General features: G+C 38.6%; 1 protein-coding gene across 11 annotated transcripts in view; it reads right to left on the bottom strand.

Moving 5' to 3' along the window:
* The window catches only part of RGS7 (regulator of G protein signaling 7), a 440,443-nt gene extending 420,774 nt beyond the window's left edge, over window positions 1–19,669 (bottom strand). For 2 of the 11 annotated variants that reach the window (XM_088799099.1, XM_088799098.1), the window contains exons 1-3: window positions 19,035–19,667; window positions 17,883–18,008; window positions 17,588–17,653 (exon numbers count right to left, since the gene is read on the bottom strand). In XM_088799099.1, the coding sequence (XP_088655225.1) occupies window positions 17,588–17,653; window positions 17,883–17,960 (144 nt within the window). In that variant the 5' untranslated portion in view covers window positions 17,961–18,008; window positions 19,035–19,667. Of the gene's footprint in view, window positions 1–17,587; window positions 17,654–17,882; window positions 18,009–19,034 lie in introns of all 11 variants that reach the window. The other 9 variants (XM_088799096.1, XM_088799097.1, XM_088799101.1 and 6 more) reach the window with 9 other exon arrangements.
* Between the last annotated feature and the right edge of the window lie 600 nt (window positions 19,670–20,269).

Raw genomic sequence — 20,269 nt, forward strand, 5'->3', positions numbered from 1 at the left:
GTTTTTTTGTGTTTTTTTTCATTTTCAGCATCCAACCTTTTTTTATATCAAGAGAAAAATACCCAGTACGAGTAGCAAGATCCTTATCCCCCCACATCAGCTTTTCTCGGTAATCCTGACATTACTAGCATTACCTGAGGAGTAGAGAGACTGAAACATTGTGAAGGCACACCAGATTTAGCTTTAAAACCACTGGTCCTGCTAGAACTAAGAAATGAAATGCTATACAGAGTACCTGCTTAACGTCTCAGAGGCATTGTAAGACTTCGTTTAGCACTGTGCCTTCTTGAGCCCCATTTTTATATGACTCTCTGTATCCTATGAAATATATTTACAGAGTATACGCCCACCCCACATTCTGCATTATATCAAACATTTAGTCATACAAGGTATGTGGGAAAATGGGAGGAAAGTGGGAACAAAGAGAAAGATGGTCTCTGAAGTATAAGAAGCCTGGCAAGAATGTTATTGCTTCTGCCAAACCCCCCTAGATGGGATGCAATGAGATGCCATCTGTTTGATTTTGCAGTTAATTTTCAACAGTGTCTGCAGCTGGAATCAATGGTTCCTCCTTCAGTTTTCTTAACATACAGATGCATTTTGCTTTAGAACCGAACAGCTTTGCCTCATCCCAGAAACCCGCCCCTTTCTCTTTTTTTTAACTTGTGACTATATAAACTATTAAGCCTGTAATCTTAAAAAACATTGATATTTATAATCATTTTTTATGTAAAGAAATGGAAGTTTTGTGGTGGGAAAATAAAACGCCTTCTCGCTTGCATGTTTTAACATTTGCAAAGCACTTCCACATGTGTTATCATATATAATTGTCACAAGAATCCTCTGAAGTGGCTGTTCCTTGCACCTCTATGTGTGAGGAAAAAGAGGACCCGGAACTTACAGATGCCCTCAAGTTCACAAAGCCACAGAGGAGAGCCAGATTCCATATCCCAATCCAGTAAAAGTTGCCTCTTATAGTTTGGAAAACACAGGATTTGAAGTTAAGCAGACGATTTCACATCCTAACACCACCATTTTCCATCTATGTGTTCTTAGGTTAAACCCTGTTCCTTTCTGGGCCTCATTTCCCCCATTTGGAGAACGGGAGAACAGGACTGTTAGGAAAATCAAACTTGGCATAAGGTAGGTTCTCAAAATATCCGCCTCCCCTTTTCTCCCTTCTCTATCCATTCTTCATTTCCTCTGCCTCTTTTTCCTGTAACACCTTTGTTTTACAAACACATTAATTTTGTTTCTCACCCTGAGTTGTCAGGCCTCCCACTTCATCAGTGAGAGATTTAATAGTCATTTGATGTACAGTGTGTGTGTGATACACAGTATATTTATGTAGCAAAAATTAGCCCAGAGACAATTGGTAAATCAAGGTATAATGTCAGCGCAACATGGAAGCCCCGTTGGTTCATGCACAAATTTTCTTACTACTCCATTACATGTTGAGCTACCATGATGTAACAACTGAACATAAAGTACACACACAGCCAGGTGCAGCAGGCCATGCGAGAATGCAGTATTGGCCACGGCTCACTCTGGCTAAATGCTAGGTTTCAAAACGGAATATACATACTGAGAGTTAGCTGTAAATCTGTGGATCCTCCAATCTTAGCAGTGTGCTGATAAAGGCACATTATTGTCATCCCTGATTCTGTGTCCCCTGACACTTCTCATAAATGACCTTGTACCTAAGAATTGTTCAATAAACATTTGTTAAACTAAATTGAACAGCATGCATAATTAAAGTCAGAAATTCTCAATTAAGTTGTTTAAAAGAAACTAGAATTATTCCTCGAGCGCAAATGGATTGTTTTTAAAATAAAACAAGAAACATATATTTTAAATAAAAGTTGAGTCCTATTACAGATAAAAAATAAAAGGCGTTGGATATAGTTGTTGATGAGGTTAGAATTCGATTTGGTTCTAAGTGACAGAATACCCAAATTACAATATCTTAAAGATATAAGTAGGGCAGTGAAAATACTCTGTATGATTTTATAATGATGGATATATCTCATGAGGTACTTGTACAAACCCACCAATGTACCACAAACCCTAAAGTAAACCATGGACTGTAGGTGGTTAGGATGTGTCAGTGTAGGTTATTCCTTGTTAACACTGTACCACTCTGGTGAGTAATGTTGATAAAGGGGGAGGTTATGGAGAAGTAGGGGGTATATAGGAAATGTCGGTGCCTTCCTCTCAATTTTGTTGTAAACCTAAAACTGCTCTAAAAAAATAAAATCTTTTTTTTTTAAAAGAAGAAGAAATAAGCTAATTTTTCTAGAACATAAAAGTTTATGTAGGAAGGTCAGGTCGACTTGCTGCTTCTGTAATCATCAGGGATCCAGGTTGATTCCTTTTTGGTGTTCTGCCATCCACAACCCTCAGCTTCCATATCCAGGCCAAAATGACTGAATTCCAGCCAGCAAAAATGAGAAAAAAACAAAGAGAAAAGTATATATCCCCCTTTTTAAAGGACACTTTCAAGACACCTTATGTACCTCTTCTGTTTGCATCACTTTGGCCAGAATATATCACATGGTAATACCTAGCGGCTTGGGAGCCTGGGAAATACAATCTTTATTCCAGGGGCCATGAGCCTAGATGAAAATGCAGAGTGCTATTACTACAGAAAAAGAGGAAAAGAAATATCAAGGACAGAGAGCTTACCACAGTTTTATAAAGTGACAGTGAGCTTTGATTCAAATTAATATGGCACAAGTAAATTAATTAGTTTCTGATAAACTTTCAGAGTAAGAACAGCACAAGAGTTTTACGAATGTAATACAATGCTAATTAATGGGGAGAGCTGGGATCTTCTTCCAACAGATAAACTGCTTCTGAGTGAAGCCATTAAAACTCCCATCCCAAATAACTTACACTTAATAGTAAGTCTTAATGCTAAGGCATCTTCAAATCAGTCGAAATAAATGTTATGAAAAGAATAAACAACTGCATAAAACCAAGACTTACGAGGAAAAGAGAGATTCATTTAAACTTACCTTTCTACACTCACTTAAAAGGATAGTACCTTTCCTGGTTTTAATCAAACAAATCTCTCTTTTTACATGCAGAATAGACTGAATACTCTATATTCACTACTATTGTCCAAACCTGAACACATTGGGAATAAAAGGGCAAAGAGACTAAATAAAAGTCAAAGAGAGACAATTTCTAATTTCTAATTTTGACAGCATATGGGATATTTTTTTTTAAGCATTGAGATTTTATTCTAACTAAAAACCTGGATGCTAAAGACAGAAAAGACTTTAAAGATCTCCAATGATTATAAAGCTAGCTCAGAAATCAAAACAAAAATAAAATTTTGGTTAGACAGAAATGTAAGTGGTCATCCAGTCCTCGGGTCAAAACCATTCCTGAGAAAAATTTAATCTGTCTTTAAAAACTCATGGTTTCTCCCAAGAAGGTATGCAAATAAGTACATGAAAAGATGCTCAATCGTTAGAGAAATGCAAATCAAAACCACAATGAGACAGTACTTTATTAGAATAACTATTACCAAAAATAACAACTGTTGGTGAGGATATGGAGAATTGTAACCCTTGCACGCTGCTGGTGGGAATGTAAAATGGTATAGCAACTATGAAAAATGGTGTTGAGGTTCTTCAAAGAATTAAAAATACAATTACCATATAATTCAACAATTCCAATTCTGAAATTGAAAGTAGGGACACAACAGGTATTTGTATAGCCATGTTCGTAGCAGCAGTACTAAGTGTCCATTAATGGATGAATGAATAAACAAAATATATATACATATATATGTAGATATATACGTATATATGTGTATACATATATACGTGTATACATATATACGTATACATATATACGTATATATATATATACACATATATACATATATATATATACATATATATATATATATACACACACACACACATACAATGGAATATTATTCGAACTTATAAAGGAAGGAAATTCTGACACATGCAATAACATGGATGAGCCGTGCGGACATTATCCTCAGTGAAATAAACCAGTCACAAAAAGACAAATGCTACGTCATTCCACTTATATGAGTTAACCAGAGTCGTGAAATTCATAGAGACAGAAAGTGGAATCGTGGTTGCCAAAGGCTGAGGGAAGAAGAATGGGAAATTGTTGTTTAATGGATAGAGTTTCAGTTCGGGAAGGTAAAAAAGTTCTGGAGATGGATGGTGGTGATAGTTGCACAACAATATGAATGTCCTTACTGCCACTGAACTGTATACTTAAAAATGTTTAAAATGGTAAATTTTATGTTATGTGTGTTTTACCACAACAACAAAATAGAGAAGTAGAAAGAATGATATACCCATTTGAGCAAATATGAAAAAAAAACTGAAAAGCGCATAGAGTATGAGGTGTCATTATTTTGAGGATCCAAGACAAGTAATAAAGTAATAATCATTTCATTTACCTTTATTTTCCTTAAAAGAACCCTATGTACATACTAAAGAATTTATATCTTAAATGATGTGTTTTCTGAGATTTGCTTCAAACTAGTCAACTGTGGGATGGCAGAAGAGGGGAAGTATAAATAAAACAATATTTGCCCACAGTTAATAACTGTTGACACTATGTGATAGGTACATGAAGGACTTTTATATTATTTTCTTTACTCTTGTATTTGTTTGAATTGTGCCATAATTAAACACTTCTAAATACTACTTATGGTACCTTTACAATATGAAACAGTTCTAAACAAAATTATCAAGAGCCAATGAAGAGCAGCAAATTCTAAAATATATGTAAGAAAGAAAAATTTTAAAGGGAAGTGCTCCTCAGATAGCATCACTTCCATTTATAGGGACATGCAGTTCCTTTTTTTCTGGGCTTTGAGAAGTAATAGTTAACATATATTGAATGTTTCCTACTTATCCAGGCTTTACATGCACTATTTATATAACCCTCATAATAACCCATTATTATTCTTATCCCCATTTTACAGATGAGAAAACTGAGACTCAAAGAGGCAAAGCAATTTGATTCAAGTTCACACATATTAAGTCAATTTTAATCAGGAGTCTGATTTCAAAGCCTTAAGTTTAACAAATACTCTCTCTAATTATAGGAGTATTTCTTTCCCCTTTCTTGCTAGCTAAGGACGGCCTCTTCAGTCCTGAGTTGCCAGAATTGGGGGTGCATGACTAAGGGCCTATGGCAGGAGACATCTGTTTTTTTTAAGGAATAAGATCAACACCTTTGCCTCACCTGTGTCAGTAAAGCCCTGAGGATTTTCAACATTAGCTTATCTCGATTTAGTTCATTTATTGAGCACTTATTAAGTGTCAGAGGCTGTAAGACCTTGGGCACTGTGCTAGGTGCTTCTAACTGCAAATAGAAGCTACAGATCAACATAATATTTATTTTAGAAATCAGATGACTCAACAATAAATAAATTTTCATGTCACCCAGTTCTTCACTTTTCATGGCGTGAATCACCCTACGATAAGTTGTTTGACATCTGACTGTGCCACTGTAAAAAAGCTCCATGAGGGCTCAACCCTGTTTGCCTTGTCTACAATTCTGTCCCCAGTACCTACCACAGTGCTCGATCAGAACCAAGGCTCAATGTATATGTTGTGGGCAGAGCTGAATTCTGAGTTCCCCAGCCATTCACTAATTTAACTGGAAGCAACACGGTGAAGGGTCTTTGGACCAAGCATTCTCTCATTTGTTCATTCATTCATCCACCTGTACATTCATGCACTCAATGTTCAGGGACACATACTACGGCCATTTTTCCAGGTGCTGGGAACACAGCAGTAAAAGACAGGTATGTCCACTATCGAGTTCACCAGCTCTGCCACTAATCCTGAGCCATCTCGGGCAGTCGTTCAGTTGGCATGAGTCATGGGTTTCACCTTTCTTATTGGAAAAATAGGATACCGTGTTTCCCCAAAAATAAGACCTAGCCAATCAGCTCTAATGAGTCTTGTGGAGCAAAAATTAATATAAGACTGGGTATTATATTATATTATATTATATTATATTATATTATTATATTATTATATTATTATATTAAAGACCGGGTCTTATATTACAGTAAAATAAGACTGGGTCCTATATTAATTTTTGCTCCAAAAGACGCATTAGAGCTGATTGTCCGGCTAGGTCTTATTTTTGGGGAAACACGGTACTAGTAACCAACATGCAACATTATTTAAGGAAAACAGGTAATATACACAAACGACCTGACTCAGGGTAAGTACAACAATAAATGGCAACTATTCTAATTAACAATAAACCAAAAGTCAAAACACAAAATACGAACTGTAAGTGAGAGCAAGTGACAAAAGGTATTAATTTCCAGAGGAAATGCCATCTAGAAAAGTTCGAGAGATAATATTAAAAATAATGTGTTCTCTCTATGTGGTACTTAATTTTCTTCAATGTGCTTTGGTATACATCATCTTAAATATTACAGGTGAAAATTTGCCTTAGAATTCTGTACTAGAGAAAAACATTCCAATAAACCAGTTTGTCTGACATTCAAAAGCTTTGTGTGATCAAAAAAGGTCGTATACATTTACACTGCTCTTGGCACCGTCTAGCAATTACCAAACAGGGGAAATCATGTCAGTTGAACTTCTGAATGGCCTACATCGATGGGACATTCAACAAGCAGAAGATTTGTCAGGAAGATTTTCGCAAAATTTATTCTTGCAAGGAGTTTTGGTAATTTCCACAGTTCCCAAAGAGTCCTTAAGTATTATTTGTCAATCATTCTCAATCAGGCATTTTTACTTGTATTTCATTTCACCATCTCCATGAAGTAAAGTAGTCTCTAAGAGAAGTTAAGAACCCTGCCCATGCTCACACAGCTGGTCAGGGGTGGAGATGGAATCCACACCCAGCTCTTCTCACTTGAAGGCCCTGTCCATCCGTCACTACTACTTCCCTGTGGGCTGTTTGCCTTCCTTTCAACACTTGGAGACATAAGAAAAAAAAGTGAGCTTAAAAAAAAAATGGATTCTTATACCCCAAGTTTAAATTCTCAGCAAAGATTCCAACTACTTTAAATCCCTTTTATCTAGAAGCTCCTGATTTTCCTGCAGTTTGGGTAGGCACTGGAAAGGCTAAGATGCAGCTCTGAGATGTCGCAAGATAAAAATGAGCTGAAATACTTTCACTACCAGCAAATTATCTGAGGCCCTGGTATATTCGTGGTATATGCAGGTTCTGTCCTACTGAAAGACAGCCTCTATATCTGACCTTGGAAAAGCCACCCTCTTCAGACCACTGATATTTTCCGTAGGAGGAAAAAATAAACTGAGTAGACAGTTGATGTCATTTATGATATCTACCATCTCCTTATGAGGCTATTGTCTTCCTTTGAAAGCATACTTCTGTTTTATTCTTTTAAAAAACCATGTGTTGAGCCCTCCTTTGATGCAACCACTGTCTGCTAAGTGCCAAGCTAAGTACACCATATTCTTTTATCTCTTGTCTTGGGTTTGATGCTAGTGACAAATACATTAGTCACAAGCCCCATAAGACTATATAAACTTAAATTTAAATTAATTAAGATTATCATCAAACAGCTCTATGAAGGAAACACTTTGATTGTCCATCATTTTGTAGGTAAGGAGTCTGAAGTGAAAGAAGTTAGGTTGCTAACTCACAACCGCACAGCTAAACAGTGGCAGAGCCAAGAATTAAAATCAAGAGAGAACCACATGATTTCAACGATATGTGGTATATAAAGCAAAATCAACAAAAGAACAAGACAAACAAATGAGAAACAAAAACTCATAGACACAGACAATAGTTTAGTGGTTACCAGAGGGTAAGGGGGTTGGGGGTGGGAGATGAGGGTAAGGGGGATCAAATATATGGTAATGGAAGGAGAACTGAATCTGGGTGGTGAACACACAATGGGATTTATAGATGATGTAATACAGAATTGTACACCTGAAATCTATGTAATTTCACTAACAATTGTCACCCCAATAAATTAAAAAAAAAAAAAAGACAGCCAAAAAAAAAAAAAGAGTGCCCAGCTGCAGTGCACATGCTTCTCCACTTCAGCACAATAACTCCTTAAGAAAACTTGCTAATCATCAGAAAAGACCTAAAATAAGAAGACTCCTAGATTTGTTCTTAAGAACTAGGCTACTATCTCAAAGCTGTCATTTTCCTGTATATTTTTGCAGAAGACAAAATAACAACTATGTCTAGAGATGGGCCCCTTACCCAAAATAATTTTCCAGCCTAGATCAGGTGGCAGTTTTAATGGAGCTGGAATGAAGTTCATGATTGCCTTTTAGAGTCTCAATGTCCTGAGAACTTTGTTACTTGAATAAGAAACAAGACAAAGGGAATTTTAAAAAGAGTAAGTTACATTTTTATATTGTCTTGGCCAATGACAGAGAGAGAAGCAGGACCCTTTTTTTTTTCCCTAAGGAACTGGGTACCCACTTCATCATTTACAATGAGTTTATAATTAGATTGATATTTTGTAAGATAGAAGCCTTTGTAACCCTGACATTTAAATGCTTCCTTTTCACTTGCTATGAAAGCAGGAGCAAGGGCCAATTATTTGTGTCACTTATTTTCCACAATCTTGTTTTCAAGAAGACAACATTTATTAAGTCACTACCAACTGTCCAAATCCAAAATATTTCCATTTTCTCTGCAATGATCACACTCCATCACCCACACTGCCTAAAAATACCTTGATTTCCATCATTTGGTAGAACCACAAGGCTATTAAGAAGGCACTAAAATCCTGATAGAACTTATTTGCTGTACATCTGCATTTTCCTCTGATCAATTAGATTTGGGTAGGTCGGAGGTGAAAAATGAAGAAAATAAAATTCAAGCCACAAGTCTTTATCTTTCCCATGAAAAGCAATTACAAACAACGACTGGTGAGGAAAAACTCAACAATGGAAGGCTTTTCTGCTCTGAACTCAAGTTAATTATTACCCCAAATTCATCACTAAATTATTACTCATAAAATGACTCTGTATACTTCTCAGTGAAAATATAATAGATGATGGTCCTATTCCATCTCAAAACACGTCACTATTTGTGTCACTAAGGGAAAAAGGTTTACATTCAATTCAGACAGATTAAATTCACATTTATAGTAGATAACATCCCTTGTCCAGAAAGGTGCTTTTGAATAATATAATTTACAATAGACACTCCATTTTGGAATTTTTCAGAAATGGTAAGACATTTCTCCTTCTCCAATGCCTGCATCCCATCCAACACTCTCATTTAGATTTCTGAGAGAGTTAGATTTCTGAGAGAGTTTACCTATTCAAGAAGGTTGAATAGGTAAATGCTGTGCTTTCCTCCTCCCGTGACCACATCAAAATTACAAGTAAATTATAGAACAATCAACCTGAAGAACCATATGAAGTCTAGCTGAACAGAAGTCCTATAAATAAGGATATAAAGAAGCCACATGGAGACTGATAGGAGGGTGATAGACGCAAAAACCGGCTGGCCCCACACCTGCATGTGGCAGTTCAGATTCAGGAGGAATATCTCAGATACAGAGGTCAGCCATGAGGAGCAAGGGGTCCCATCCCCACAACAGGCTCCCAGCCTGGAACACCAGTGCTAGGAAGAAGAGCCCCCACAACATCTGGGAAAAGACATTTCATGCAAATGGAAATAACAACATCAAAAAAAGCTGGGTAGCAACATTCATTCAGACAAAATAGACTTTAAAACAAAGGCTATAATAAGAGACAAAGAAGGACATTACATAATGACAAAGGGATCAATCCAACAAGAGTATATAGTCCTTGTAAACATTTATGCATGCAACATAGGAGCACCTAAATACATAAAGCAAATATTGACTGACACAAAGGGAGAGATGGACAGAAATACAATCATGGTAGGGAACTTTAATACACCATTGACATCAATGGATAGATCATCCCAACAAACACTCAACAAGAAAACAGTAGCTTTAAATGCCATATTAGACCAGCATTTCATCCTGAAGCAGCAGAACATACATTTTCTTTCAAATGCACATGGGCTATCTCCCAGGAAAGACCACATGTTAGCCCACAATGTAAGCCTCAATGAATTTAAGAAGACTGAAGTCATAGCAAATGTCTTCTCTGACCACAATGGTATGAAACTAGAAATCAATTATAAGAATAAAACTGAAAAACACAAACATATGGAAGCTAAATAACATGATACTAAATAATGAATGGGTTAAAAATGAAATCAAGGAAGAAATCAAAAGATACCTTGAGATAAATTAAAATGAAAACATAATGACCCCAAATCTATGGGACACATATAAAGCAGTCCTAAGAAAGAAATTCATAAAAATACAGGCCTACCTCAAGAAACAAGAAAAATTTCAAATAACAATCTATACTTACACTAAAAGAAATAAGAAAAAGAACAGCAAACAAAACCTAAAGTGAGTAGAAGGAAGGAAATAATAAAGATCACAGTGGAAATAACTGAAATAGAGTCTAAATGAACAATACAAAAGATCAATGAAAACAAGAGCTGGTTCTTTAAAATGACAAACAAAATTGACAAACCTTTAACCAGACTCATCAAGAAAAAAAGAGAGAGGACCCAAATCAATAACATCAGAAACGAAAAATAAAAAGTGACAACTGACACTATAGAAATACAAAATATTTAAGAAAATACTATGAACAACTATACTCCAACAAATGGGACATTCTGGAAGAAATAGATAAATGCCTAGAAACATACAGTCTTCCAAGACTGAATCAAGAAGATACAGAAAATCTGAACACACTGATTACTACTAACAAAATTGAATCAGTAATCAAAAAAACTCCCAAAAAACAGAAGTTCTACACCAGATGGCTTCACAAGTGCATTTTACCAAACACTCAAACAGGAATTAACACCTATTCTTCTCAAACTATTCCAGAAAATTCAAGAGGAGGGAAGGCTCCCAAGCTCAGGCCACTATTACTCTCATTCCAAAGCCAGACAAAGACACATTACACACACACACACACACACACACACACACACACACACACACACACACAAAACTATAGGTCAATAGCCTTGAAGAACATGGATGCAAAAAATCCCCAACAAAATATTAGCAACCTAAATTTAGCAATACATTAGAATAATTATATACCATGATCAAATGGGATTTATTCCTGGGATGCAAGGTTGGTTCAATATCCACAAATCAATTAACATAATATACCACATAAACAAAATGAAGGATAAAAGTCATATGATCAAATCAATAGATGCACAAAAAACATTTGAAAAAATCGAGCATCCATTTATGATAAAAACTCTCTGCAAAGTGGGAAAGAGGGATCATATCTCAACATAATAAAGGCTATATATGACAAACCCACAGCTAACATCATACTCAACAGGGAAAAGCTAAAATCATTTTCCTTAAGATCAGGAACAAGAAAAGGATGTCCTTTCACCACGTTTATTCTACATACTATAGGAAATCCTAGGCACAACAATCAAACAAGAAATAAAGGCATCCAAATTGGAAAGAAAAAAGGTCATTATTTGCAGATGACATGATACTATATAGAAAGAACTCTAAATATTCCACCAAAAAATTACTGGAACTGATCAATGAATTGAGGAAAGCAGCAGGACACAAAATTAATATTAAGAAATCAGTTGCATTTTTATACACCAATAATGAACTATCAGAAAGAGAAATTAAGAAAACGATCCCATTTATAATTGCATCAGAAAGATTACCTAGGAATAAATTTAACTAAGGAGGTAAAAGACCCATACTTGGAAAACTATAAGACACTGAAAGAAGAAATTGAAGCAGATACAAATAATTGGAAGCATATGCCAGGCTCCTGGATGGGAAGAATTAACATCATTAAAATGTCCATACTACCCAAAGCAATCTACAGCTTCAATGCAATCCCTATCAAAATACCAATGGTATTTTTCACAGAACTGGAACAAATAATCCTAAAGTTTATGTGGAATCACAAAAGAACCAGAATAGTGCCAGCAATCTTGAGAAAGAACAAAGTTAGGGGTATCACAATACCTGATATCAAGCTATACTACAAGGCTGTAGTAATCAAAACAGCATGGTACTGGCATAAAAATAAGACACATAGATGGATGGAACAGAATAGAGAGCCCAGAAATAAACCCATGCTTATGGTCAATTAATCTATGACAAAGGAGGCAAGAATACACAGTGGCATAAAAACAGTCTATTCAATGAATGGTGTTGGGAAAATTGGACAGAAACACGCAAAAAAACTGAAATTAGACCATCTTCTTACACAATATACCATGTTTCCCCGAAAATAAGACCGGGTCTTATATTAGTTTTTGCTCCAAAAAACACATTAGGGCTTATGTTCAGAGGATGTAATCCTGAAAAATCATGCTAGGGCTTATTTTCCGGTTCAGTCTTATTTTCGGGGAAACACAGTACAAGAATAAACACAAAATGGATTAAAACTTAAATGTAAGATCCAAAACCATAAAACTCCTAGAAAGAAACATAAGCAGTAAACTCTCTGATATTGAGCTGAGTAATATTTTTTTCTGCTATGTCACCTCAGGCAAGGGAAACAAAAGAAAAAACAAATAAATGGGACTACATCAAATTAAAAAGTTTTTTTTCATCAACAAAACAACGAAACAGAAAGACAATCTATCAAATAAGAGGAGATATTCGCCAATGATACATGCAATAAGGGGTTAATATCCAAAATTTATTTTTTAAAAAACCCTCATACAACTCAACACTAAAAAAACAAACAATCCAATTGAAAAATGGGCAGAGGACCTGAATAGACATTTCTCCAAAGAGGACATACAGATGGCCAATAGACATATGAAAAGATGCTCAGTGTCACTAATCATCACAGAAATGCAAATTAAAACCACAATGAGCTATCACCTCACACCTGTCAGAATGTCTAACATCAACATATTAACAAACAACCAGTACTGAATGTCAACTGTAATTGAAAAATTAAAAAAAAATAAGAAATCTGAAGGCTAAAGGCTCGGGCGTTTGAGACTATTTGCAAACATTCCTTCCTTTTCAAATGGGATTTTTTCTTGTTATCACCTGTAAATATTCTTCGCTCTACTCACACCTTAAAACCAGATGGATCAAAGGAACTAAGGCTCAACATGTCAAACGTTATTTTTTATAATGGTGTTTGATGGGGGGATATTGACAGCCTCTTGATGGACCAGATTGGACAATCCTGAAGAAACAAATGCACTGAGTTCCTGTGGAAAAATATCACCTAATGCACTACTAGGAGACGAGTAATGTCCACAGCTCAGTCTCTTCCAATGAGGAAACAAATCACTCCCTTTTCTTGCAGGTGTGTCTATTTTCACAAAACAGACGGACCTCAGAAATAAATAGATTTCAAAGACGATGCCTAGGTCAAGCCCATCAGCATTAGTGATCTTCCTACTGGACTGATAGCTGCCATTGGGCCTCCCTGTAAGAAAGGCCAGTGGTTCCATCTGGCTGGCTCTTTAAGAATAGTGCAGTCTTAATCCTTGAAGACTAACGTGTTGGACCCCATGGTATACATGGTGCCAATCTTAAAAGCACCTATCTGAGTGGCTGTGCATAAAAGTTCCTCAAACAAGGACGATATCGCTCTCTTCTCCAAAAGACATAGTTTTCTCTTCTACAACTAAAGTGAGTAGCATCTTAGGGGAAAATTGTATCTCTACTCTTAGGTATTTTTTGAGAAAAAATAAAACAAGAAGGAAGAAACTAATGGAAAGAGAGTGACTAGACAGTAGATGAAGAGAGAGGAGAGGAGAGTGAATGGGTGAGGGGAACGGGGAGGTGAGGGGAGAGGCATAGTGAACTTCACAGGTTTACTATTCCCAAAAACCTGCTTATTCCACTAAGATAGTCAATGAGGAAAACATTTTCATTTTCTTTTATGACAGCGGGAGCATAAATGGTTGCTGCAGTAATATCAAAAGTTATTGGTCATTTTGAGCATTCTTGCTCGTAAGAAGCCAGCATGCCAGCCAATTTAAAATATCGGCCCCAAGGTGCCCCAGATATTTTGTTTTTTCAAATGCAGAAATGTCAGCCTCTGGACAAAAAGTGATATATGCTGTCTAGTGGACAGTATGTTGGCCAGACAGCAAATTTGAAATGTGCCTCCCTGTACCCTGGGTTGTAGCTCTGCCGTCCTTTTCAGACAGTACCACCCCCAGGAATTTGCCCAAAGCAGACCAAGAACAAGAGTAGTGTTTGAGCCCACAACCCAAAGCAAAACTGAATTCTGAATTGTCACCTCTACAAACATTTCAGGAAGCTAGTCTGAAACCAATGTGTGTTGGAGCTAGGTGGGTCTAGTCTTAACGAAGTTAATTACTTCGAATTTCATTCTCATCAAGGCCTGTCTAAAGGGAGCCTAGGAAATCCCAGGAATAAAAGTGGTCAAGCCTCATATTTTACGAGCTTTTAAATAAGGTGTTCTCAAGTAGTACATAAAATGGCATAACCACTCTAACTCAATCACTTGCTTAAAAAAAAAAGCAGCATTGTAAATCAGAAAATTAGTAAGGCAAATTTTGTCCATACGGATTTTTTTAAGTATACCTCTGACATCAAATAAAGCCCACAGAGATTCTTCATATTAAACCAGAAAGCTACCGGCAAACATCTGAGACGTACTTGCAGGTGACAATCCCAATTGTGAGGCAGCATTACTGTCCCCTGTACTCTTCACCATGGTGGCACTCACTCTGCCTGGAAGGTCTTGTAGCTCTACCCATTGTACTTTTTTGTTCCATAACGTCACTATGGAATTCTTTATGGAAAAAAAAAAACCCTGGAATTTTCCCATTACTTGGAGGAAATATAATCCATATGATGATAATTAAAATGGAGAGATATCAGATGAACAGAAGAAATTCACGCATCCCAGCTCCCTTCTGTGTATTCCACTTTGGTACCCATTCACCGTTTCCTATCCCTCTTAGGAATGTTCTAAGTGCCATTCATAGCCTATCAAGATAAAATGGAAACAGCATATACATATCTTTAATGTGTGTAAATCATCAGAATCCTGGAAGTAAACAAGAGGTGGCTTGGGGAGGAGGAGAAATTGTTTAGTTCAGAAGCCACTTGAAAGACCTGTTCCAACAGTGAAGTAGAAGTGGAAAATGGTCATGAATCAGTAAAACAGCCATTTCTCCATGCGTTCTTTCCACTGTTATTGAATAATGTACTATAGGACTGAAAGTTCTTTTCTAAACCTTGGATTGACTTCATGATTAATAGGCATTTGTAACATAGTGCTTAATTTTTTTATGCAGGTGGAGCAGTTGAACTATCCTAATACATCTATTCAATTTATACCCCTCTCCCCCTACTTTGCTCTTCTTTGCATTAAAATTTGGCCTCTACTGAGAAGATATTGAGTGATAGAAATGAGATAGATATACGATAGAAAACACAGACAAAATGGTCACATGAAATCCATTTGTCACATCGTCTGTGTACATGGACATGGACCATTAGACTTGGTAACTATCAAATGATAACCAAGGACACTGTTTCTTTATATAAACTATGTGCTACTTATTTATACATTATTACTTATATCACAAACAAAACAAATAGTATATGCTTAGAGAGTAAAAGGATAAACAGGCAATCCATAGTTAAGCTTTATGAGTAAAATTTGCTGAACTGAGTTATTTTTTCCAATAACAATTTATCAAGGAAATCTTTTCTAAAAGTAAATTATATGTTTCATTAACCCTAAACAAAGAGCTAATGAAAGGAGGTCAAAATAAGTAGCACAAGCAGTTCTAAACTTAACCAAATAGCAACATCTAAAAGAATGAGGCATTACATTCTCTCCCTGAAGTCATCACAGTCTATTAATTTACAAGCATCACCAATAGCAATTTGTTGCTATACATTTTATACACTAAATTGAAAATTATCAACATGAAGCTCAGATACACTAAATAACCCAATAACTATTTCTAAAACTCCTAGCTTTGTTTTTCATTTATTCAAATGATAATTGGCTAAATAACACACACAGACTGATGTCATATTAAGTTTGTTCCTAATCAAGATTAATTAGTTGTCTGATCAATTCAAGCCCACTTTTATGAGGAAACAGAGAGAGAATGTAGTGTTTAACCTAACTAACAAAAGTAGCTGACTACTGTAATTTTGCATCCAAAAGTCCAACTCGCCACATTGCACACACCTATAAGATAGAATTTATAATTCTCACATCTTGCCTGTTACAAAATTCTGTCATACCAAACAATAAAAAAAATAATAAATGATTTTAAAACACACACCTGCCCCCAAATAGTTCTTCTCAGAACCAACTCTATATAGAATGGGCAAATAGCCAGTAATTTCAATCAGTGTAGAAAAACAGTAGTAATAATTTAGGCTCAAGTAGGTTATTTTCTTGCTTTATCCAATTGGGATGCTTTAAGACTAAAATAGACAACTCATCTCCTTTTTTTTTGCCTATCGTACTGTGTTGTTCTAGAATCACATAAAACTGCATCCACAAGTACACAATTTAGTACTGTCTCTAAGGCTAGAAAAATAAACAGCTAGTATTGGTCAAGATGCCCATGTATCTTCACATTAAAGCAATAACAGCAGTCCCTGACACACATATTCAGCACCACCTTTTAAAGATTCTGGGCCACATATAAGGAAAGTTTTGACTAATTATAAGTCAAGGTGGTACATTGCTTTTCATCTTTGTTCATAACCAGTCTTGATCCTCTAGCTGCAAGAACAAATGCAAATTCATCCTGACTGTTCCATGGGGTCACGCTAATCCAAGTCTTTAAAATTTTTCTTGGTTTCAAGGTACAATTTCCTTTTTACCATTGTTAATGGTAGCTGAAGAAATCTTGCCCAATAAGCACCACAGATAATATGCTAAAGAAAAAGTAATACCAGAACAAAATGCAATAGAAATGATTGGTACAAAAGTTAAATAAAAAATACAGTATCCTCAATTTTAGTACTACTGTTGATTATAACCAGAATGAAGTTACCTAAGCAACCACTCTGAAGCATGCACAATATTCAAATGTATCTTTATTATAATGGCTCAATATCTAAAAGTTTGTTGCTGATAGTCTTGTTATAAAATGCATAAGCTGCCAGACCAGTTTGTGGCAAAACAAAAAAACAAAAAACAAACACCAAAAACAAACAAACAAACAAACAAAAAACCTCTGGAATATAAAGATTTATTTTATGGACATACGGCACTAGAACATAAACACCCATAAGCAGAATTATAAAAGTAACACAAAGTAAAAAAATAATTTAGGCTAAGATAAAAACAAAAAACAAAAAAACCTAGAATTGTTTGGTTGGGAGCAAAATCATTAAATCACCCAGGCATTCACAGGCACATTCACTCTTGCCACAAAACTGCAAAGTGGTCTATTTTCATTTCTAATGTTATAAGTCTATATTATTATTATAACCTAAATGCTAAGGGATAGTACAAGGTAAAGCTTCTAAAAATGATTAAGGATGCTATAAAATCACCTGCATAACAAACGAAATATGTGGGATGCTCCAACGTGCGGCTGTTGGCTGACCGCAGATTAAACTCTGTCAAATCAGCAGGGAGACATGTGAGTGCAGAGCCGACTGGTCTCACCACTGCACTGTGTGTGCACACTTGGGAATATCAGATGGTCCTCACGTACAGTGTGCAGTCATGGGTGATTTGGGGAATCCACCAGGCCAGAAAGTTGACATATACTTTGACTTGGGGGAGGGGGGGTAGCAAGGAAGTCAGAAGTTTCCCCTTTTTCCAAGAAAGTAAAGAAATTCTTACCTTTCTGTACACCAGCATGTTGGGTGATTCATCTGCCACCCCGTTGCTGGTCTGCCCATAGTTATTCCCTTGGGCCATGTCACCCACACTTGGTTCGCTCTGGGGTACAGGAATTATCAGTCTGTGCTGCAAAGGGTGAGAGGAACTTCAGTGAGGTCCGAATGGTAGTGGGTAAGGGGGTTCACTCTCTCGATTCACCTTCACCATCCATAACACCCACCTCACATGGAGCCCGCTTATACGCTGGGGCTGGTTGGAGGAAAGGGCACAAGAATAGATTCTTTTTTTAAAGAATTTAGACCTACATTACCCCCAGGGAACTGTAAGAAACGACAACCTTTTAGTTAAAATAGTCACTTGGCTCTAGTTTTAAATGGAATTGATTTTCTGAATACTCGTGTTAAAAAGTGTTTGGTGCTCACCGGACAAAAAGCCCCACGGTGACCATTTTCATACTACAGAGAGTTCTATTCTCTCCCAATGTTTGCGTGTCCACTTGATGTTTCCCCAAAAGGGCGACACCCTGTGCAGCACACTTTTCCCCAGGTGTCTGTCTAGTTTCTCTGCAGGCAGTCGCCTCAGCGATGCCCATTCCTCGCGCCATTCTCCAGCACTTGTTTCCTCTTCATTCCCCTGGGACTTCCACACACAGCCAGGGGAGCTTCTCCTACTCTCACCTGCCTGCGCGGCTAGCCACGGGCTCCTCTCCTCTCTCCCCACTTTGCTTCGGAAGTCAGGACGCAATCCTGCCCAATCTTCGCAAGAAGGCACCAGAATATATCCCGGCGACAAGAACGGGTGGGAGTTCAACCCTTCAGGCAATTACCTTGGTCACCATGGGGAGCAACCTAACTGAGAAGCCTCCGAGCAACCAGCCAAAGAGAAGAAAACAAGCAAGCCCCAGCTCCCTTGCTTGGCTCTCCCGGCAGCAGCAAATGGCAGGCAAGCCTGTGCCCCGCGCCGCGGCCGCGGCCAGAGCCGGGCAGCAGTTTCAGCACCGTGGACCGCGGCATGAGCGCAGCGCCCACAGCTCCGCTGGGGCGCAGGGCTCCTGGGGGTGGCCGCGCAGCTCAGGGGAAAGGGTGGGTGCAGGGCGGGGGCCTGGAGGTGTGGGGTGGCGCTGCCTCCTCCCCTCCCACCTCCCCTATTTACCTCCTTGGCCAAGGTCACGGCCCCACGGCTTCTCCCTTCCCGGGCAGGCTGGAGTGCAGGCGGTGTCAGCTAGCGGCAAGCAAAGCAGCAGAGCAGGACAGCTTCATCACACTTGGCGGATGCGGAACCCACGCCGCTCCGGCTCCGCCGCTCAGGCGACCGCCACCCTCGCCGCCGCCGTGCACAGGCGGCTCCGGCAGCCTGCCGCTCGCGCCCGCTCCCCCGGCCGCCTGGTCGGCTCGCTCCCTCCTCCGCTTCTCCTTCTGGGCGCTGGGACCAGCCGAGTGCGCGCGGGAGCCGAGAAGCCCAGCCCGTGCGCGCGACTGGGAGGAGGGAGGAGGGGGCAGTCACGTGGGACTGGGGCGTCCAAAGGTGTCGGCTCCGCTGAGCTCGGCGCGGCGCGGCCACCCTGCCCGGGCCTCCCGCGCCTCCCCACCCTCTCGCCCCTGCGGAGACTAGCCCGCCCGCCCAAGTGTGCGCGCTGTTGAAGGCCTGGAGGTCCGAGCTCCACGCAGAGTGTCAGCCGGAAGGGAGGAAGGCCGACGGACGGATGAGCGGGCGGGTGGGTGGATGGAGCCCAGTGCAGCCAGCAGGTTTCATCACGTGCCTGATGACTCCCTGGCAGTACGAGGGAAGCGGCGGACTGATTACCGTTATACTTAAATAACGAGAATGCAGAGATGCTGAGACGTCCTAGGAGAGAAAGAAACGGCCAGGACCAAGTGAGTCATTCAGTTTCCTCCCAAGTTGGAGAAACGGGAAATGATTTGGAGACTGCCAACTTGAGGTGAAAAATCCTGCCACCTGTGAATTGGAAGGGCCACCCCCCATGCCCGGTTTCTCCCTTTGACAGAAGGTGCTCAGAGGAACTTCCTCTTACCCACTACTCCCATCCTCTCTAGCAATTTGCAAAGGGGGTCTGGGGTGCTGGTCCCCCAGAATTATCCTCCAGGTTGCTGCCACTAACTCTTCTGTAAGGATTACACTGACCTGGTAGGGAGTAATCAGTTTTATTCCAGTGACAGTAAAGAAGCTTGTGTCTGGCTTTCCGGAGCGGGGTTGGGAAGCTATAAAAATCTGAAGGTCTCCTTCCTCAATTGGGCAGTTGTCGGGGAAAGACAGAAGATAAGGAAGCCGGTCCCTTCTTAACCGCCAGGTCTAAACAAACGAGAACTTGCCCCTGGACAGGACAGCTATTCCAACCAAACACAGGAGCCCTGGACCAATGCATTTCC

The sequence above is a fragment of the Rhinolophus sinicus genome, chromosome 6 (genome assembly GCF_057876585.1).
Source record: "Rhinolophus sinicus isolate RSI-liver-muscle chromosome 6, RSI-T2T, whole genome shotgun sequence".
NCBI lineage: Eukaryota > Metazoa > Chordata > Mammalia > Chiroptera > Rhinolophidae > Rhinolophus > Rhinolophus sinicus.